This window comes from Anolis carolinensis, chromosome 2, assembly GCF_035594765.1.
Source record: "Anolis carolinensis isolate JA03-04 chromosome 2, rAnoCar3.1.pri, whole genome shotgun sequence".
Classification (NCBI taxonomy): domain Eukaryota; kingdom Metazoa; phylum Chordata; class Lepidosauria; order Squamata; family Dactyloidae; genus Anolis; species Anolis carolinensis.
In genome coordinates, this window is record NC_085842.1 from 243,381,943 (window position 1) to 243,405,115 (window position 23,173).

General features: G+C 44.0%; 1 protein-coding gene across 1 annotated transcript; it reads left to right on the forward strand.

The window, feature by feature from the left end:
- The first annotated feature begins 695 nt into the window (after positions 1-695).
- Positions 696-5,938, forward strand: foxd4 (forkhead box D4). Its single transcript, XM_062971966.1, has one exon. It carries the CDS (start codon positions 1,401-1,403, stop codon positions 2,448-2,450), a length of 1,050 nt encoding a protein of 349 aa, XP_062828036.1. The 5' UTR covers positions 696-1,400; the 3' UTR covers positions 2,451-5,938.
- The last annotated feature ends 17,235 nt before the right edge of the window (positions 5,939-23,173 follow it).

The window sequence follows — 23,173 nt, forward strand, 5'->3', positions numbered from 1 at the left end:
AGAAACTTGGATAAGCGAGGCTTGGATAAGTGAGACTCTACTGTATATAAATCTCCCTTGCCTAGTTTCCAACAGACCTCACAACCTCTGAGGATCCCTGCCATAGTTGTGGACGAAACGTCAAGAGAGAATGCTTCTGGAACGTGGCAATACAGCCCGGAAGACTCACAGCAACCCAGTGATTCCGGCTATGAAAGCCTTCGGCTACACAGAACACAAACTGTTGATGCCGATCAAGAGAAATCTCTGACCAACTTTAGGAAAGATTGAGACTTGTTAATCACCTTTTTACAATGGGAGGAACATCAGGAGAGAATGCTTCTGGAAACATGGCCATGCAGCCCGGAAAGCTCACAGCAAGCCAGTGACTCCGGTCATTTTTTACGTGTCAGGAGCGCCTTGAAAAACTGCAAATCGTTTCTGGGCGTGAGAAAATTAGACCTTGGCGAGGGGACGCCGTCTGCAAGGACGTTCCCCAGGGACGCCCGGATGTTTTATAATAATAATAATAATAATAATAATAATAATAATAATAATAATAATAATAATAATAATAACAACAACAACAACAACAATTATTTATTTATATACCGTCCTATAGGCTTCTTTCATGTTCTTGCATGGGACCTGTCCGCCAACACAGGACAAAGGTTTACTGTGTGCCAGGACAAAGGTTTAACTCATTGCGCCATCGGGGGCTCCATGGAAACCTTCGAGGACACAAAGTTTCTTAAACCTGGTCAGAGATTTCTCCTTGATCGGCACCAAAAGTTTGTGCTCTATAAAGAAGGAGGAAGGGCGAGAAAAGGAAGAGGAAGAGGAGGAGGAGGAGGAGGAAAGGAGAAGGAGGAAGAGAAGGAGCAGGGAGAGGAAGAAGAAGAGAAGAGGAGGAGGAGGAAGAGGAAGAAGAAGAGGAGAAGGAGGAAGAGGAGGAAGAAGAGGAGGAAGGGGAGGAGGGAAGGAAGAAGAAGAGGAGTAGGAAGAGGAGGAAGAAGAGGAGGAGGAAGAGAAGAGGAGGGGGAGGAAAGGAGGAGATGAGGAAGAGGAGAAGAGAAGGAGGGGAGGAAAGGAGGAGAGGAGGAAGAGGAGAGGGAAAAGGAGAAGGAGGAAGAGCAGGAGGAAGAGGAGAAGAGGAGGGGAAAAGAGAAGTAGGAGGAGAAGGAGTAGGAAGAGGAGGAAGAAGATAAGGAAAAGGAAACGGAGGAGGTGGAAGAAGAGGAGGAGGAGGAGGAAAAGGTGGCTTTCTCAGTAAGGTTGCAACCAATGGGCATCAGAAACATGCGACCCCCAGCCCTCCCTTCCTCTCGAAGGGTAATAAAAGACGGGGCGCGCCGTGGCCTTTGGGAGGAAGGCATCGCCTCTCCCTCCCGCTCCTCTTGCTGTCCTCTCTCCGCGCCTGGATGAGCCTCTCCAGCGAGCGCCAAGCCCGTCGGGGCTCCGACGGGGAGGAAGAGGAGGAGGAAGAGGAGGAAGAGGGGGGTGTTTCGGGCGAAGGAGGCCAACCCGGGGGGCCCCTTCCTCCGGAGGAGAGTGGGGCGGAGGCCGGGGGCGCCTTGGCCAAGCCGCCCTTCTCCTACATCGCCCTGATCACCATGGCCATCCTGCAGAGCCCCCGGCAGAGGCTGCCCCTGAGCGGGATCTGCGCCTTCATCCGCGCCCGCTTCGCCTACTACGGCGCCCGCTTCCCCGCCTGGCAGAACGCCATCCGGCACAACCTCTCGCTCAACGACTGCTTCGTCAAGGGCCCCCGGGAGCCCGGCAGGCCCGGCAAGGGCGGCGAGTGGAGCCTCCACCCGGGCGCCCGGGACATGTTCCTCCACGGGAGCTTCCTCCGGAGAAGGAAGAGGTTCAAGGGGCTCCCGAGGCTGGCCCCAAGCCCTCCAGGAAGCCCCGCGGGGCTCCTACTCTTCCCTGGCGCCCTGCTGCCGCCCCTGGCACCCCTCAATCATGCCCTGGCGCCTAGTTCCTGGCCAAAGGACAAGTGGCACGCGTTGGTCGAAGACAAGGCAGAAAGCAGTAGCAAGAGTGCATCCTCCTCCTCCTCGACGCCTTCCTTGCAAGAGGAAAAGTGGCACATGTTGGTTGCAACAGGGTGCGAAGAAAAGGTAGAAGTGGCTTTGCACCACACCAAGAGTGTCACCTCCTGCTCCTTCTCTTCCTCTTTTCCCTCCTCTTCTTTCAGCATCGACAGCATCCTGACCGGCTCGCAAACGACCCCCACTTTGGTCCCTTTTGGGGCGCTGCTCCCTCCCGCTTCCTCCTTCTCGCTGGATGCCCTATGGAGCCGATGCCCGTCTCTGCTGCCTCGCCCTCCACGCCTCTTCTCGCCCTCCAGGAAGCCCTCCTTCCCCTGCTCTGCTACAGCCCACCAACATGTCAATGCGGCTTCGCTTCTGGCAGCAAACCCGGGCCTGATCCCCATCACAGAAGTGGTTTCGGTCTCCTTCTGAAGGAGCCCACGCCCTCCCCGCCTACAGCCTCTCCCAGGAGGATGTTGGCACCTCCACCTGAGCTTTTGATTGGGAATCCCTTCTCAAAGGCGACAGGCGTCTTCCTTGACTATTGTGGAGGTGGGAGAGAGTCCCAGCCGCCCATCAGTATCCAACATGGTTTGGCACTCATGGGGCTGTTGGAAATAGCAACCTCCCAAGCCTCTCACTATTTATTTATTTGTGTGTGTGTGTGTGTGTGTGTGTGTGTGTGTGTGTATATATATATATATGCTTATATATATGTTTATATATAGGAGCCCTGGTGGTGAAGTGTGTTAAAGCGCTGAGCTGCTGAACTTGCAGACTGAAAGGTCCCAGGTTCAAATCCCGGGAGCAGAGCGAGCGCCCAATGTTAGCTCCAGCTTCTGCCAACCTAGCAGTTTGAAAACATGCCAATGTGAGTAGATCAATAGGTACTGCTCTGGCGGGAAGGGAACGGTACTCCATGCAGTCATGCCGGCCATATGACCTTGGAGGTGTCTACGCTTCGGCTTAGAAATGGAGATGAGCACCAACCCCCAGAGTCAGACATGACTGGACTTAACGTCATTTAATTAAATTAAATTTAATTAAAATGGGGTTTTTTTGTGTGTGTCAGGAGCGACTTGAGAAGCTGCAAGTTGCTTTTAGTATGAGAGAATTGGCCGTTTGCAAGGATGTTGCTCAGGGGATGCCCTGATGTTTGATGTTTTTACCATCCTTGTGGGAAGCTTCTCTCATGTCCCCGCATGGGGAGCTAGAGCTGACAGAGGGAGCTCATCTGCGCTCTCCCTGGATTCAAGCCAGCAACCTTCAGGTCAGCAACCCAACCTTCAAGTCAGCAGTCCTGCCAGTACAAGAGTATAATCCACTGCACAACCAGGAGCTCCTTAATTAAAACAGTAAAAGACAGTGATTGCTGTAATAAAAACAGTATAAGATTAGTAAAGTGCTTGATGGAGAATCTTAAGGTTTATATTTACTTTTTGCATCAGACCTCAGTGGAGGTGGATGTATGTATGTTGCTGCTTAAGTATACTTAAAGACTGTGGACTATTGATTATGTATGACATGTTGTGTACTCAACACAGAGAAGCTACATCCTATCTGTAATTAAACTTCAATAAGAAATGTGCCTGTGTGGTGAATTAATACAAAATGTTCATGAGTAAACAACATATGTTACTTTTCAAATAAGACTTTGTTTTTATCACTGAATGCATACTTTTTAAGGCTTTTAAAGGGAGTGTATATGTTTTGGGCAATTACAACTGCAATTACAATTACAACTGCAATTACAACTGCAATTTCAACTTTAAAAAGAAACAATCATCCTCTGCTAACCAAATATATTTTTGTAGTGGCATGTTTTTGTCTTTGGCAGTTCAAAGACATGGCTCTTCAGTTTAACAGCTGAGTTACCTGTGTGCGATTACACAAATGCTTGTGAATATCACTTGTTCAAAGAGTTGACATCTAACAAGGTCATGCTTTTCTTGACTAGTGGTTTTCAAAAGGTGGCCACCACATATTTATGGAGATTCACATTAGCCAAACGGATGTGACATCATTCTTCCTTTTCAACAAGGTTATGATTGCCATTTATTTTCAAAAAGATATGTGCACAGAGACTGAGTACAGTTATTTTCCAATACAGAGGTGGTTTCAGCCTCCTTCTGAAGGAGCCCACACATTCTCCGCCCACAGCCTCTCCACTGAGGATGTTGGCACCTCGACCTGAGTTTTTGATTGGGAATCCCTTCTCCAAAGGTGTCAAGAACCTGCCTCTGAGAGCGCGTTTACACTGATCTGCCATCCTGGGCCAATCCTGTGTGGGATGGGTTACACAGGCATCCTCCCTGGCTATTGTGAAGGTAATGTTTACTTACTGTGGGTCTAATCCCTTCATCATAAGTGATCAGTGATGTGCCATGAATTTCTTGTTGATTTAGTTTAGGAGAGAGCCAATACTGTGAAACTGACCACTTTTTGGAAGAATTCTTCCTCTTACAGAGCATCCCCTCAAAAATGTGCATGCTCTTAACAGCTACTGATAGCCCTGCTGATTATTTGAAGGCTAACAACATGGTCCCACCCTATTCATGGTTCTGGCTTTTGCAGATTTGAATATTCATGGTTTGATTAAAATTATGTCTCTAGGAATCTCTAAGTCCTCTAGTGTGACTCTATGGTCAACTTCCTCCCTCTCATGCTGGGACCTAGAGATTTCTAGAGAGAAATGCTTTAATTAGAGTTGCATATTCCATCTTAAATTACAATTCTATGTAAGGTATTGAATTTGCATTGATTGCATTATCATAACACAGAGAAGACTTCTAATTTCACCATACAGTTCTGGTATTTCAATCATTAATCATGTTAAGAGTATATATACCTTTTTGTGGGGGGATTAAAATATGTATAATGATACACTGTTACTTGTGTGTTCACCTTTTTGGGCAATATACTTCATTTTATTACTATTAGAATTAACTTTTAAGGTCTCAACTTTAACTTCATTTTTGAAGGGGACATGCTGTATATCAGTGTTTCTTAGGGCCCTTCCAGACAGGCCCTATATCCCAAGATCTGATCCCAGGTTTTCTGTTTATCCCAGATTATCTGGTAGTGTGGACTCATATAATCCAGTTTAAAGCAGAAAACCTGGGATCAGATCCTGGGATATAAGGCCTGTCTGAAAGAGCCCTCAGTCTCTCCTGTCACAAATCTTAACTTCACTTGAACAGTCTTCGGTAAATGCAAGGAGTTCAAGGACAGCAGTCTTCAGTTAAAATTGAGAGTTTAAAATAATACAAGAGCAATTAATATCAGATTCAAAACTTGCCCTTGAGCTCGGCTGACGCTGCTGCTCCTCCCGTTGCTCCACCGGGAACTCACAAATCTCAGTGGTTACCTTGCTGAAGAACTCAAGTATACACACACACAAACACACACACAAATAAAACAATATCTTATGGCATTTAAAAATGAACAGATTCATTGTGGCATGTGCATATTTTAGAACGACTATGACATAATTATGTTACTCTTTTAAGGTACCATCTCAAAGCCTTCATTTTGCCAGGACAAACTTCCTTGGAAGCTTTCTTAGAGCATCAGTTAGGGTTAGTTTGCCTGCTGTACCAGAAGGAGGACTTTGTGAAAATTGTGTATCTTAAATATCCTTAATCTTTACCTAGCACAAAATCAACTGTGGGTTGTTGGCAATGGAAATATTATTTATCACTCTGTATCAGGTAGACTGAGCAACGATCTAAAATGTCAAATCAATTTTGTTTATATTTGCTGTATTTATTACTTGTTCAAACAGGTTTATTAATTTGAATAGAAAGAACAGTTAAATAGTGCTTACATGTAACTTCTGCCCTTATAATATGTAATGCAACATTGACGTGAGTTGTATTTGGAACATAATGTATTTGTAATAAAGCAGTATGGTAACCTTTTTCCTCTGTTTTTCCTGGTTTTGAATAAGGGCTAGAGCTAAGATCATTTGTTTCAACAAACTAGATAACTAGTTTTAAAATATTTTATTAAGAAAAGGTTAGTTGGTAGATGAGGGTTCTGATATTAAACTGTGGAGATCTGATTTTAAGAGCAATGTAGGGGCCACTGGTGTTCAGGTCTAATACTTTACTTCCCTGAAGTTTCTTCTATGCATTCCTCCCCGATTTATGTATAATCAAGTGTCAAAGTTAAGCTAGAGAGAAAATCTCCTGAGGAGACAGACAATGGGGAGATAAGCTACGTGGAGAATTCCTTGTGTCTCTCTTCTAAAATTCTACTTTTCTGGAACATGGCCACACAGCCCGAAAGACATACAACAACCCAATATCTATATTATATAAATATTTATATATTTGGGGTGGGGGGAGGGACCATTGTTCTGCAACATACCAATATAGGCAGTCGCCAATTTACAACATCTGACTTACAAACAACTCATAGTTATGAATGGAGGTGAGACAACAGGAAGTGAGAGAAATATACTCCTAGCAGGGGACATTAATGTCTCAAAGAGTTATCATGGGGAAAAGATGTCTGAAGCTTTATCACCAATCCTTGTTTTCACAAGCTAGTTTTTAAATTTTCAGTTATCAGAGGGACAAAAAGTGAAATGAAATCTTCTGAATGGGCACTGAGAGCCAAAAAAACAAAACAAAACCATAGGGGTGTTAACTCTTCCCTATGCTATCCAAAGCTTGCTTTTACACACACACACACACACACACACACACACATTAAATACATATAATATTGATCATAATATTGTAATACAATATAATACTAATAATAATACAATGTAATAATTATATAATTATATTTTATATATTACATGTAATATTACTAATAATATTGCAGTATAGTGGTATAGTTCAATATAGTAATATATAATACTAATATTTTGCTATGCTAATAATATAATATATTGTATGTACTTATCCTGCCAACCTAGCAGTTCGAAAACATGCAAATGTGAGTAGATCAATAGGTACCGCTCCGGTGGGAAGGTAACGGCGCTCAATGCAGTCATGCCGGCCACATGACCTTGGAGGTGTCTACGGGCAACGCCGGCTCTTCGGCTTAGAAATGGAGATGAGCACCAACCCCCAGAGTCAGTCACGACTGGACTTAACATCAGGGGAAAACCTTTACCTTACCTATGTACTTATAACTTGTAAGCTGCACTGAGTCCCCTTTAGGGTAAGAAGGGCAGGATATAAATGTTCTAAATAAATAAATAAACATGTGTATATTGAGTTATACTTTAAAATGTATTTGTTCCAACTTACATATAAATTCAACTTAAGAACAAACCTACAGAAGCTATCTTGTTCACAACTTGGGGACTGCCTATACAGACTCAGCAACTTTGGGCCATGAAATGATTGTAAAACACATTAGAAGTCATTCATAATCAGTTTACCAGACTAACAATGCTCAGCCAGGTTTAGATGAAAGAGACCACATTAACCCACAGAGGAGACAATATTAGAAAATGGCCACAACATGTTGGTTATAGCTTTTAGAGGCATGGTGCAACAGAGAACAAGGATCCAAACTTCAGAAAATAGGCTTACTGTCCAAGTATACCCACCCTTAGCCACCTATGTGCACATGGGGAGAGCCACAGATTGGCAGTAACCAGGATCCACACGGGCAGAAGTCACTGTATCATTACTACAGAGGACCCTCAAAATGGGGGAAAGGGGCACATAGATCTCTATTTTTCTTCAAAGTGGATCCAGCCCAGTGGCCACATTGCCAGTCCCAAAAGCTTTAAGGCTAAATCACCTGTAACTCTTATAAATTGTGAGTGGGAAGACCCTAAGGAAAGAGCTGTTGTACAATAAGTTTGGAATAAGATTGTAGCAGAAGGGGAGAAGTGCTGCATATGCCAAGGATAACAATAAGTTCTTGTCATTTTGAATGAAGTACTGTAATCTGATTTTAATGGATGGATTTCATTTTTCTGTTGTTATTATAAGCCAGCTAGTGCTGCACAAGTGATATTCTGGGTTGAGTATTAGATTCTGGAGAACAGGGTTTTAGAAAATGGCATTTATAACCTTTTGGAAAACATATTTTGGAGATCATAACTTTTTAGAAAAGCATAACCTGTCAGAGAAGAGCCAAAAAACCTTTAGAGTAGAATCTTCTCTTGTGGTATACAACCAGATATAATTAATTATGCAAGGCAATGGTTCCAGTTTTTAGATTAAATAACCTGTTAACTCTGATTTGTTAGAAAAACAGAGATTTTGCCAGTGCATACAAAAACAGCACTGCTTCAGAGGTGTTTTTCAGTGCCCAACACACACACACTCACACACTCCCATAAAACAACTTGTTTTATATCATGCACTCAAGAGACAAAAATGAAGTAGACGTGAAAAAAAACATATTTGGTTTACTCACAACCTTCATGTGTTCAGCATACACAGGTACAAAACCTATCAGTCCAGTTTCAGATACTTTTGAGATAATTCTTTGTGCCATCCGGCCAGGACATCTCTTACAGCAAACAGCAAACAAGTGTGTGATCTGCGGTCTGTTTGTAATAGTCTGTCTGTAATCTGCTCTAGTGAATATGTGGTCTGCAGCCCCTTTTATAACTTCTTAGGAACCATAGAGTAAAGGAAGCTGCATACCAGAACATACATACAAACAGTAAGCAACAGGATAAACATTACTCGAGAAGGCTTGAAGAAAGTTGTCATTTCCAAACTCTTTCAGTCTCAGAGGGAGACAAAAGAAACCTCTCCTGCAAAAAAAGTTGTCAAAAATCCCCCTAATAATCTTAGGGTCAGAAATGACTTGAAAGTACAAAACAACAACTGCATCGATATGATTGGAATGAATATTGAGATTCAGAAATATATTTTAACTGGTTCTGTTAAGCTCAGGGATTGCATAAAATCACCTGCACATGCCAATTATTCTCCCATGTATGAGATTATGAAGAGAGACTATACAGAGATGGGTTGCTTATTGGCAACTATTGTTTTCCTGAATACTTATCTATGTGATCACTCAATCTACCCAATCTGTCAGAAAATGCAGGCTTCCCACAAAATAGTTTATTCTTTCAAGTCTGTGTGGGTACATCTTCAAGTCACCTGTCAACTTATGGATTTCATAGTTTTCTTAAGCAGAAAGTATAGTACTCAAGGTTGTTTTGCCATTTCTTTCCTCTGAAACACTACCCACTGCATCTGTTATTCCTTACTGGTTCCCTATCCATATACTAAGCAAGGCTGAATTTGCTTAACTTCCAAGATCAGATGAGCTCTGGTACCAAATGTTAGTCTGGACAGAGGCATTGCCCATCACTCACAAAACTGGTGATTGCACACAAAGCACTCAACTTACAGTTTTAAGAATCAAAGTTGTATTTCTTTTTTGGCAGAGACAGTTCTACAGACTGCAAGACCAACAACTGACTTTTGATCAGTTACATCACTGGAAATGTACCAGTGCTGAACAATCAAACTCCGGTTTTGGATTTTCCTGTAATAAAATAGATGACATATGTTATATTTTCAATTAATTAAAGGACTAATATAGATTTAGTACTATTCATTATAAATTGGCTACCTTTTCTCTTAATAATAATAATAATAATAATAATAATAATAATAATAATCTTTATTTTTATATCCCGCCCCATCTCCCCAAAGGGACTCAGGGCAGCTCACACCAGGGCCAAGTCCGAAACAACAACACAACATATTTCACAAAAACTTAAAACATTCCAACAATACACAAAATAAAATAATGGACAATACATTAAAATCCAAGCAGATAAAATCAGAGTAATTAAAAGCAAACCAGCAGGGACAGGTTTCATAAAGTGCTGTGTCATGGAAATAAGTAACAGTGTAACCAATGGGGTGATGAATTTATTCCAGATTCAGCACCTTTGATAGCTCTTTTAAAGTCCAGATGAAAACCCAGAGTGGATTTGCAGACCCACACTCATGGAAGTCACTAGACAGCTGCAAAAAGTTAACTCATATCAGTAAGGTATCGGAGGAGAAGCTGCTTAAATTCAGTTCCAAGTGACAACTAAGTAGATGTACTGAATATTTGTTAAATATTAAATCAACCTGTATGTAAACTCTATTGCTTCAGTGGGTTTACTGTAAGCAGGATAGGTAATTTGATTTAGGGCAATATCTACCAATATAGTAAATTTACACATATTTTCTGATTTGCAAAGAAGAAATGATTTTAACTGGCTTCAGTGTGGAAAAGAATTCTTCAGGAGGAAAAACATCCTTAGTCTGCATATAAAGAAGTTTGTTATTTATTGTTATTAGAATATTGCCTGAAATGGAAACACAACCACAGTATCCGAAAACAGTGATTTTTGCCACCCTCTAGTGGTGACATGGATTGAATTGGGCAGGGAAAAATCTTTCCTTGACTGCACAGAATTCCACTGATAGGTCACAGAAGTTAAAATATTAATGTCTAATATCCAAGTCTTTACTTTTAACATGCTTATATTAGAATAAGCATCTGTCACTGTCTCCAGTCATCTTCTCTTCCTCAGATTAGCAAAGTCCCAAATACTATTATTTGCAGTGACTTGACAGGTTAATAGCACTGGTCTTCATAGCCAAACTGAATGCCATTGCAGCAAAAGTAAGTTTCTGACTTGCAGTGATAAACAGTCCTCTGCATGGTTTGGATTTAGCACACTGAGTAAACAAAGCCAACTGTTCTGTAGAAATATTTACAGGCAGTTACTGACAAGATTTTACTGTCTTTGAGGGCACATTTACACTGCCCTCAAAGACAGTATGAAGGCAGCAAAGGAGCAAAGGAAGCAGCAATGTATAGCTGGAGCTGATCACACATCAGAAACTGGGCTGAGGCCTGGAAGGTGCTTATACTCATCAGAGTGGTTGGCTCCAGTCTGTTTCCAGGACCTGCAAGATCTGCAGTTTCACTGCCATAGAGGATTTGGCATGTTTTTTTCAACCTCTGCAATATGTTGAGCACCCATCCCTTAAATGGTTTCACCATACAATTTCATTTACACCTAGGCACCCTGCATATTACAGGCCCCATTTCAGAGTATCCTTTGATTTTGCTTATCCCAGTTTAAGTTCTCTAATTTGCATTCCTGTATCCATTGCCTCCATGTGTCAATTAAGTTAGAAAACATGCAAATGTGAGTAGATCAATAGGTATCGCTCTAGCAGGAAGGTAATGGCACTCCATGCAGTCATGCCAACCACATGATCTTGGAGGTGTCTATGGACAACGCCAGCTCTTTGGCTTAGAAACAACTAGACTTAATGTCAGGGAAAAACCTTTACTTTTACTAGTCTTACTAGCAGAATTCAAAACGATCTTAACAGACTAGAGAGATGGGCCGAAACTAACAAAATGAAGTTCAACAGGGACAAATGCAAGATACTCCACTTTGGCAGAAAAAATGAAGTGCAAAGATACAAAATGGGGGACATTTGCCTGGCTCGACAGCAGTACATGTGAAAAAGATCTCGGAGTCCTCGTGGACAACAAGTTAAACATGAGCCTACAATGTGATGCGGTGGCGAAAAAAGCCAACGGGATTCTAGCCTGCATAAATAGGGGTATAGCATCTAGATCCAGGGAAATGATGCTCCCCCTCTATTCTGCCTTGGTCAGGCCACACCTGGAATACTGTGTCCAATTCTGGGTACCGCAATTGGAGATGTTGACAAGCTGGAAAGCGTCCAGAGGAGGGCGAATAAAATAATCAAGGGTCTGGAGAACAAACCCTATGAGGAGCGGCTTAAAGAGCTGGGCATGTTTAGCCTGCAGAAGAGAAGGCTGAGAGGAGACATGATAGGCATGTGCAAATACATGAAGTCATAGGGAGGAGGGAGCAAGCTTGTTTGCTGCTGCCCTGGAGACTAGGACACGGAACAATGGCCTCAAACTACAGGAAAGGAGATTCCACCTGAACATCAGGAAGAACTTCCTGACTGTGAGAGCTGTTCGGCAGTGGAACTCTCTGCCCTGGACTGTGGCGGAGGCTCCTTCTTTGGAGGCTTTTAAGCAGAGGCTGGATGGCCATCTGTCGGGGGTGCTTTGAATGAGATTTTCCTGCCTCTTGCAGGGGGTTGGACTGGATGGCCCGTGAGGTCTCTTCCAACTCTACGATTCTATGATTCCAGTGCCCTTCCTCAAACTAGGAGCCTGAGCCTTAGTTTTTCAAGCAGAATGGAATTGTGTGGGGCATTCTCACTCCAGATGGCGCTCGTCAACCATTTTCAAAAAAGAAAAGAGATTTTTAAAAAGGACTAGAGGCAACTCTTCTGAACTCTGTGTTGCTGAAGGCTCTTCTGAACACTTCTTGCCAAGAAAATCATAACGAAGAGTTGCCTTAGGGTTGCCATAAGATGAAAATGACTTGAAGGCAAATAACAACAACAAGAACAACAACAGACCACAATTACTCCTTTTGTTTGCATTGTGGTGGTCTGAAGAAAGTATGCAGAACATCTCTTGTCTATGCAGTTCATTTTTTCCCCGGATGACAGAGTCCACAAACTTTTATGCTCACAAACACACACACTCAGTACAATTCAAAGGCAAAGCAACTATTAGCCCACATGCGGTGATGGAGGCTTCTTTAGAGGTTTTTAAGCAAAGTCTGGATGGCCATCTGTCGGGGGTGCTTTGAATGTGATTTTCCTGCTTCTTGGCAGGGGGCTGGACTGGATGGCCCACAAGTTCTCTTCCAAGTTTGTGATTCTAGAATTCTGTGCCCCAGAGGAGTCCTGTTCTGATGTAGATGCCACTTGGCTGAGCTAAGTGCCACTACCTGCTTCTGCTGTCTCTCCAACAGGCCCATAGACTAGGTACAAGTAAAAATAAACCTAATGAAGACAAGAAAACCCTTTAAAAATCTTTTTACTAAGTCTATGGGCCTGTTGTGCATGCAAATTCTAAAAGATATTATATAAATGAAAATGTTCTAAGGGTTTTAAGAAAATTATTTTCCCAAAAAAAACTGAAGCTTCAACAAGGGGGGGGGGGTGCACTTTACATATGACAGCTCCTTAGATTAGGTGAATTATGATATATATTACTTTTGGCCAGTGGCATAAGTTGTTCAGTCAGTGAAATGTATTGTAACAAAAACCCAAGGTATTCTCTAACATACTGTGATCCATCTAAGCATAAATTAAATAGTCAGGTTGTTACTGGGTTGATATTATTTTTGAGGGACATCATTATCATTATCATCATCATCGGCAATCACTCATGTCAGAGAATGACTGTCTTCCATGTGTTGTGTCTTGGTGGTGGGTCCATAGGTAACTGTGGAGACCTATTCTTGATCCATGTGTTCTTTCACAGTGAGGACATCAATTTCCTGGTGGAAGGCAGTCCTGGTCAGGGTTGGTTTGACTCACCTTCCCCTTGACACGTTTCCCCCTTTTGCCCTCCATTTGTACCTCTTTGAATTCCACAGCACTGTTGGTCACAGCTGGCCTCCAGTTAGAACATTCAAGGGCCAGGGCTTCCCAGTTCTTGGTGTCTATGCCACAGTTTTAAAGGTTGGCTTAAAGCCCATCTTTAAATCTCGCTTGCTGCCCACCAACATTCCATTTTCCATTCTTGAGCTGGGAGTATGGTAACTGTTTTGGGAGGCGGTGATCAGGCATTTGGGCAACATGCCAGTCCAGTGAAGTTGGTGGAGGAGGATCATCACTTCAGTGCTGGTGGTCTTTGTTTCTTCTAGCACACACTGACATTTGTCCGCCTGTCTTCTCAAAAGATTTGCAGGATTTTTTGAGGCAGCACTGATGGAATCGTTCTAGAAATTGAGTGTGATGTTTGTACATAGTCCATATTTCACAGTGTATAACAGGGTTGGGAAGACAATAGATTTGTAAACAAGCATCTTGATCAAATGTCCCAATTCTCAAACACTGTCTGCTTCATTTGGAAAATTTTGCACTCATAAACCTCAAACGGTGTTGTATTTCAGTGTCAATGTTGACATTTGTGAAGAGGTGGCTGCCAAAGTAGTGGAAATTGTCAACTTTAAGCTGTATTTCCAGTATTGCAGAGGGAATGAGCACAGATTACATTATCATCAGCATATTATAGTTCTATAACAGATGTTGTTGTGACCTTAGTTTTGGCTTTCGATCTGCTGAGGTTAAACAGCTTGCCATCTGTCTAATAGATGATTTGCATGCCAGTAGGAAGCTTCCCATCAACAAGGTGCAGTATCATAGCGATGAAGATGGACAATAAGGTTGGGGCAATAACATACCCATTTGACACCTGATTACAGCTTAAATGGGACACTTTGGGAGCCACTACTGTCCAAGACTGTTGCCATCATATCATCATGGAGGAGCCACAGGATGTTCACAAATTTGTCAGGGCATCCCATTTTTGGAAGATGGTCTAGAGAGTACTGCGATTCACTTGGAAGATGCCAATGCATGAGGTTTTTTTTATGTATGGAAGTCAGTGCACAGCCAATCAACACACAGTCTTCACAGAATGAGGTGCACATCCAGTGGCATGGTTAGCATGACGACGACGGCTTCTGTTGCAGCCTCTTCTGCTTTCACATCTATCGCAACATGTACCATGTTGTCATCTGCCTGCTGCATTGTTGAGGTCTTCAGATTGTTCTTGATCTGGATCTTCCCCTGCGGCCCCTCCTGGGAGTACATGACTCCAACAGTTATGCCCGCAGTTTCATTGGAACACGCAAGCCCCTCACAATAACAAGGTGACATAGTGGGTTACTATTAGGCTAAGAATATATAAGAAATGTACATTACATTGTAACCCTAAATATATTGAAAATATCAGTAGAGTAAAAAATACCCTTCAACTCACTTTAGATTACTTTTAACTATTATTATTGTTGTTGTTGTTGTTGTTATTATTATTATTTATACTCCACTTTTTCTCTTTACAAGGAGACTCAAATCTTAGTGCAATAGATTTAATGAAAGGTTAGTTATATACAGTAGAGTCTCGCTTTTCCAACATTCACTTATCCAACATTCTGGATTATCCAGCGCAGTCTGCTTCCTGCCCGGATCCACAGCTGTTTCTCTAGGCAGCAACGACTGAACATTTTACAGATTTAACTTCCGACAGTGTTGTTACTGCAAGTTCATTTTATGCAATTCTTTCTTTATTTGTAGTCCATTTGTCAGTAGCCAATGTTTTATAGTCAATGTTTTCAATACAATGCAATGTTTTGGTGCTAAATTCATAAATACAGTAATTACTACACAATGTTACCATGTATTGAACTGCTTTTTCTGTCAATTTGTTGTAAGACATGAGGCTTTGGTGCCTAATTTGTAAAATCATAATGTCATTTGACATTGAATAGGCTTTTCCTTAATCCCTCTTTATTATCCAACATTTACACTTATTCAACATTCTGCTGGCCCATTTATGTTGGATAAGTGAGACTCTACTGTATATGTTTCATTTGTAAAACAAACTACATAGTTTAAATGGAATGCCACAAATCCAAAGGAATTTTCAAGTCTTGTTTTGAAGTTTCAGAACCATCCTAAGTGGTCTCATGGGTATGGAGAAGTTCAGTTTTTCCTAATAAATCTTGCTTCCCACGCACTTTAATTCCTTCCTTTGGTGGAAGCTGACATGTTTTCCCATGAAAATATATTCTTATCTAAAATGGAAATGAAGAATGTGCTCCTTCTAGTTGTTATCAGAGTGCAATTCCCTTCACCCTAGCAATGGTGAGGGATGATGTTTACAGTCCATCCACATTTGGAGGGCAGCACATTCTCAGCTTCTGATTTAATGTCACTGTGGATGTACTAGCACCACAGGTCCTAAAACAAAATTTTTGTGCCAGATGACTATTTGTAGGGAGTACCACTATTCCACAAATAATGGGAAAGGTTTTATAAGAGGCAAGAATCATAGTAGCTAGAAGGTAGGTATTAAGGAGGCAGTTAGATGTTGATAATACATGAGAATTGTTTCCCATGGAAGAGGGCTTTGAGATAGTACAGACTCAGATATTTCTCTGGCCTGCTACAAATAACAGCATACCATGCTGTAAGTGTGTTGTGATTTACTAAGTTGAAATAATATTTCAGTAAACACTTTTTCCCTGCAGCAAATGTAAGCTCAACTGAGATCTAAGACGGTTTGGTGACCTTTGCTTAAAGTAAATACCCTTCTTTGCTGGAACAATAATCCCTCTGACGAAACCAATGACTAACCTAGGTCAGAGAGCGCTTGCTTTGGAATGCATTAATTAATGTTACCCAAAACTCTTTCCAAGAGTGATGTGCCATTTATAACATTGTACTTGTTTCTTTGTCAGCTTCTGTTACATCCTTTGCAAGTGTTTCAGTAGTAAACTAGCTTCTGCATTATGCTTATAATGTCCTGAAAGCTAAGATTTTCTTTTAGCTAACAAAGAAAGTTTGTTTTTCATCCCCTCTCTTATCCAGGAGGTCAGCCATGCTGACCTCTTGGATAAAATACATACAAGAACAACTTGTCTATAGCTAAAGTTCTCCATCTTCATCTATGAACTGGCACAAATGAGTTTGTACAGAGCCTCTTCTAGCTCATGGGTACACAAATGTTATTCCTTTCAGTTTTGTCATCTGACACAAGTAATCCCAGCAGAATGAGATGAGGGGAGGAGGATAGATTATGAAAGTTCACAGATGACCACGCAAAGAATTACATTAGAATCATAGAATCATAGAATCATAGAATAGTAGAGTTGGAAGAGACCTCAAGGGCCATCTAGTCCAACCCCCCGCTAAGAAGCAGGAAATCGCATTCAAAGCACCCCCGACAGATGGCCATCCAGCCTCTGCTTAAAAGCCTCCAAAGAAGGAGCCTCCACCACAGCCCGGGGGAGAGAGTTCCACTGCCGAACAGCCCTCACAGTGAGGAAGTTCTTCCTGATGTTCAGGTGGAATCTCCTTTCCTGTAGTTTGAAGCCATTGTTCCGTGTCCTAGTCTGCAGGGCAGCAGAAAATAAGCTTGCTCCCTCCTCCCTATGACTTCCCCTCACATATTTGTACATGGCTATCATGTCTCCTCTCAGCCTTCTCTTCTGCAGGCTAAACATGCCCAGCTCTTTAAGCCTCTCCTCATAGGGCTTGTTCTCCAGACCCTTAATCATTTTAGTTGCCCTCCTCTGGACGCTTTCCAGCTTGTCAGCATCTCCCTTCATCTGCGGTGCCCAAAACTGGACACAGTATTCCAGGTGTGGTCTGACCAAGGCAGAATAGAGGGGGAGCATGACTTCCCTGGATCTAGACGTTATTCCCCTATTGATGCAGGCCAGAATCCCGTTGGCTTTTTTGGCTGCCGCATCACATTGTAGGCTCATGTTTAACTTGTTGTCCACGAGGACTCCAAGATCTTTTTCGCACACACTGCTGTCAAGCCAGGCGTCCCCCATTCTGTATCTTTGATTTCCATTTTTTCTGCCGAAGTGAAGTATCTTGCATTTGTCCCTGTTGAACTTCATTTTGTTAGTTTTGGCCCATCTCTCTAGTCTGTCAAGATCGTTTTGAATTCTGCTCCTGTCTTCTGGAGTGTTAGCTATCCCTCCGAGTTTGGTGTCATCTGCAAACTTGATGATCGTGCCTTCTAACCCTTCGTCTAAGTCGTTAATAAAGATGTTGAACAGAACCGGGCCCAGGACGGAGCCCTGCGGCACTCCACTTGTCACTTCTTTCCATGATGAAGACGACGCATTGGTGAGCACCCTTTGGGTTCGTTCGCTTAGCCAATTACAGATCCACCTAACCGTAGTTTTGTCTAGCCCACATTTTACTAGTTTGTTTGCCAGAAGGTCGTGGGGGACTTTGTCGAAGGCCTTACTGAAATCTAGATATGCTACATCCACGGCATTCCCTGTATCGACCCAACTCGTAACTCTATCGAAAAAAGAGATCAGATTAGTCTGGCATGACTTGTTTTTGGTAAATCCGTGTTGACTATTAGCAATGACCGCATTTGTTTCTAAGTGTTTGCAGACCACTTCCTTAATGATCTTTTCCAGAATCTTGCCTGGTATTGATGTGAGGCTGACCGGACGGTAATTGTTTGGGTCGTTCTTTTTTCCCTTCTTGAAGATAGGGACCACATTCGCCCTCCTCCAATCTGCTGGGACTTCTCCTGTTCTCCAAGAACTCTCGAAGATGATTGCCAGTGGTTCTGAAATAACTTCCGCTAGTTCCTTCAATACTCTTGGATGTAGCTGATCTGGCCCTGGGGACTTGAATTCGTTTAGAGTGTCAGGACCCAGGCTGCAAAGGCACCAATAACCAAACACAGAGGCCAGAATCTATCTAATATCTTTATTGAAGGAATATATAAAGTTAATAAAAGCAAGTATATGAAATAGTCCAAAAGCAGACCTTTCAGGAAAGGTCTAAATTAGTCCAAAAAAGCGATGTCCAATATGAAATATTAAGGTTCAAAGTTGTAATCCAATAACCGAAACACTCACTTTGCCAGGCAAAGTGAGGGGAGATGACAAGGTCCTTTAGTCCATAAACTTGAGCAAGGCTAGGAAATAACTTGATACTTGAAACAAGGCTTAAAACGTGGAACAAGGTAACAAGGAACAAGAACAAGGTCCGTGGAAAAACTTGGTAAAATCCGTGATACAAGGCAATGTTTAGTCCTGGGAAACAAGCAAGGTCCGTAGGTAAACAAAGGCAGAAACAGGAGCGAAGGCTGGAAAGCAGGGCAAGGCTTGAGCAGGAGCGAGGCTTGAAACGGAGCGCGCTGTCCAGACACAACTCGCTCCGGAGGTTGACGAATTGACTCCGCGAAGTTACTTCGCGGGTAAATCACCTATATAGAGTCTAACTTTCCCGCCGAAGCAGTTCTCTGGGAACCAGAAACGAAAGCTAATCTTTGAGACCAGATGTTTGACTCCTTAAGGATTCTCACGAAAAAGCAGACTTAATTGGCTGAATTCTTGGCTGCTATCCTCGCACTCCTGCGCGAAGCAGCTTCCAAACCTCTCTGTTGTTTACAAAACTCATGGCGGGAGAACACAGGGGAAGTGGGCTCCGGATTTGTTTGACATACTTCTGGGTCACAACTCTCTTGCAGGTGCAAGGTTCCCAGATCTGCCTGGGAAAGATCTGGCTGGGAAGATTCCAGTTCAGACTGGGAAGGTAAAAAACCCAAGTTTTCTTCATCATCAGGCATTACAGTGTCATAAGCAGGACTACAAGGCCCATGAGTCATCACACTATCCCCCTCCTCAGGGCCCCTCCCAAACTGGGACTCTCTCCCCGAAGCGCGAGGCCGCGGTTTGGTGGGATAGGTCTGATGAAAGCGACGGGTTAGATCAGGAGCGTGAACTGTGGAGGCGTCTTCCCAAGAGCGCTCCTCAGGGCCAAAACCCACCCAGTCAATGAGATATTGCAGGCGGCGGCGGTGAAAGCGAGAATCTAAAATGTCCTCAACCTCGAACTCCTCCTCCCCATTCATCAAAACAGGAGGGGGAGCCGGTTGGTCTGTATCAGGACGCACACCATCCGCCGGAAGGAGCAGGGAACGGTGAAACACTGGGTGGATGCGCATTGAACGCGGAAGTTGGAGTTTGAAAGTCACGGGGTTTAATTGCGCCACCACTGGATAAGGGCCAATGAAACGGGCATCTAACTTCCGGCAAGGGCGGTGGGAGGGCAGAAAGCGAGTGGACAGGAAAACCCGATCTCCTACCTTGATTTCGGGGCCCGGCTGGCGATGTTTGTCAGCGTGGCGTTTATAGTCCTCCTTGGCTTGGTCCAGTTGCTGGAGCAAAAGTTGTTGTACCGCTGTGAGTTCCTGCAGCCAATCCTCTGCTGCGGGAACTTCTGAAGTTTCAATGACAGGGGGAAAGAAACGTGGGTGGAAGCCGTAGTTTGCAAAGAACGGCGTTTCTTTTGTAGAAGCTTGAACTCCATTGTTATAAGCAAACTCTGACAGTGGTAACAGAGAAGCCCAATTGTCCTGTTGGTAGTTTACATAACAGCGAAGATACTGCTCCAAGGTGGCATTGGTGCGTTCCGTTTGCCCATCTGTTTGAGGATGATGAGCTGAAGATAAGCGAGAGTCTATGCCCAATAGTTTTTGTAGTGCCTTCCAAAAACGAGAGGTGAATTGAGATCCACGGTCTGTGACTAAACTCTTGGGCAATCCATGTAGTCTGAAAACATGTTGAAGGAATAGATCTGCAGTCTCTTTGGCCGTGGGGAGACCTTCACAGGGTATGAAATGGGCTAACTTGGTGAAAAGGTCCACCACCACTAGGATCGTGGTGAATCCACAGGAAGGTGGTAGGTCAGTGATGAAATCCGCAGAAATTATTTCCCATGGGCGAGATGGGGTAGGAAGGGGATGTAGAAGCCCTGAGGGCTTCTCCCTTCTTATCTTGGAGCGCTGGCATACTGGGCAGGTGTTGACATATTTTTCCACATCTTTGCGGATCTTGGGCCACCAAAAATCCCTTAGGATCAGATGCATGGTTTTAAATAGTCCGAAATGCCCTGCTGGTTTGCAGTCATGACACAGACGAAGCGCTTTTTCCCTGCCCGGTCCGGGTGGGATATAAACATGATTTCTATAGCAAAGCAGTCCATCTTTAAGCGAAAAGGGAAAATGCAGACCTTGACGAAGTTGGTCCTGCGCCCAGGCATCTGCTTGCTGACTAGCCCTGATTTCTTGAGCACAGATGGGTCCTGGAGTAGAGGAAGTTGAACCAATGGGAGTGGATTTGGTGTTCCCCACTGTGAGCGTGGCAAAGTTCTCGGGTTGTAGTAGTTGGGATTCAAAGGTCTCCTTGCGTCCTGCAGCGTATTCCGGTTTACGTGACAGGGCGTCTGCTTGCTTGGTTTGGGCTGGGGTCACATAATGGATCTGGAAGTTGAAACGTTCAAAGAATAAAGCCCAACGTTGCTGCCTCTGATTCAGTTTGCGGGCAGTTCTTAGATGTTCTAGATTTCGATGATCAGTGTGGACTTCAATGGGAAATTTGGCCCCTTCTAGCCAATGTCTCCAAGTTTCAAAGGCTGCCTTTATGGCCAGTAGTTCCTTTTCCCAAATGGTGTAATTTCTCTCTGGTGTGGTTAGTTGACGGGAGTAAAAGGCACAGGGATGAAGGTGGTCTCCCACCGGTTGTAAGAGTACAGCCCCAATTGCCACATCCGAGGCGTCCGCTTGCACAACAAAAGGGGTTCCAGGATCTGGGTGCTGTAGAATTGGCTGGGACGTGAATAATTTCTTTAGTTGCTGGAACCCTTTCTCTGCTTGATCAGTCCAGCGGAAGGGCTGTTTTCCACGGATGCAGCTAGTGATTGGGTCAGACCAGCGGGCAAAATCTGGAATGAACTTGCGGTAATAGTTCGCGAACCCCAAGAAACGCTGCACCTCTTTCTTGTTAGTTGGCGCCCGCCATTCCAATACTGCTGAAACCTTGGCTGGATCCATGGAGAGCCCTAGAGGCGAGATACGGTAACCAAGGAAATCTACCTCTTGTAGATCGAAAGCGCATTTTTCCAACTTGGCATAAAGTCCATGATCTCGTAAACGTTGTAACACCATTTTGACGTGGTTCTCATGTTCTGATTGTGATCTAGAAAACACCAAAAAATCGTCCAGGTAGATTATCAAGAACCGATCTAGATAGTCCTGAAAAATATCATTGACAAAATGCTGGAACGTTGCGGGGGCTCCGCATAATCCATAATTCATAACTCGGGACTCGAATAATCCGAATTTAGTCTGAAAGGCAGTCTTCCACTCGTCCCCTTCTCTGATGCGAACTAGATTATAAGCCCCTCGAAGATCCAGCTTGGTGTAGACCTTGGCTCCTCGAAGTCGGTCCAGTAGATCCGAGATTAAGGGCAGGGGATAACTGTTCCGCTTGGTGATATTGTTCAATGCTCTGTAGTCCACCACCAAGCGTAATTCCCCTGACTTCTTCTTCACAAACATCACTGGGGAGGCGGCTGGGGATTGAGAGGGTCTGATGAATCCCTTGCGAAGGTTTGTCTCTATGAATTCCCTGAGAGCTTCTTGCTCCGGTTCAGTCAGGGAGTATAGGTGTCCTCGCGGGATCGGGGCCCCCTCCACCAAGTCAATGGCACAGTCATAAGGTCTATGTGGGGGTAATTTCTCGGCTTCTTTTTCATTGAATACATCCCAATACTCGGAGTACTTCTTGGGCAGGGTGATGATGGGCTCGGTCTCTGTGGCATGGCAGACCTTGGCTACGAGGCAATGGTTTTGGCAGTACTTTGAAGCAAACTGTAGTTCTCTGTTGGACCAGGAGATGCTTGGGTCGTGGAGAGTCAGCCACGGGATTCCCAAAATCACAGGGAAATGGGGAACCTCGGTAACAAAGAAAGAAATCTCTTCCATATGTTCCCTTATCCACATCCTGGTGGGTTCTGACCACTGGCTTACGGGCCCCGTCTTGAGGGGGCGGCCGTCTATGGCTTGCACCACACGGGCATTCTTGAAGTCATGATATTGTAATCCCAGAGAGTCGGCATACTCTCTGTCAATGAAGTTGTTGGTGGCTCCGGAGTCTATCATGGCGTGGATCATGACGGGTCCCCTTTTTGCTGACCATAAGGTGACCACTAGAAGGAACAGGACCCCGGTTGGCGGCTCTTGAATGGGTTTTCTGACCGGGTTGGCGAGCCTCTCTACGCCCGGTCGTTGGCTTCCCCCGCCGGCTGTGTGCCAGCCGCCTCAGACGCCTTCGTCTCCGTGGAGGACGCCGCCGCAAGACGGGCGGCGGGCTTCCCTTTGGCTGGACACTCTCTGGCGAAGTGGCCCCCATTTCCGCAATACCAGCAGAGATTTAAGCGTTGGCGACGGGCCTTCTCGGCGGCATCTAACCTGGGTCGCACGTTGCCCAACTGCATCGGCACCTCCTCGCTCCCTCTGGGGTATGGGGTTGGTGGTGGGGGTCTCCACACTGGACGCGGCTGGACGCTGGCGGGAGCGGGGGGTTTTGCCCCAGCTCTACCGCTCTGACCACGTACCCATTGTTTCCTGTTGGCAATCAAGACTTCAGCCCGTAAACATTGGTCAATGAGTGCTTCGAGGGACTGGGGAGGGTCCACCTTGGAGATTTCTTCCAGCATTTCAATGTTGAGACCCTCCCGAAATTG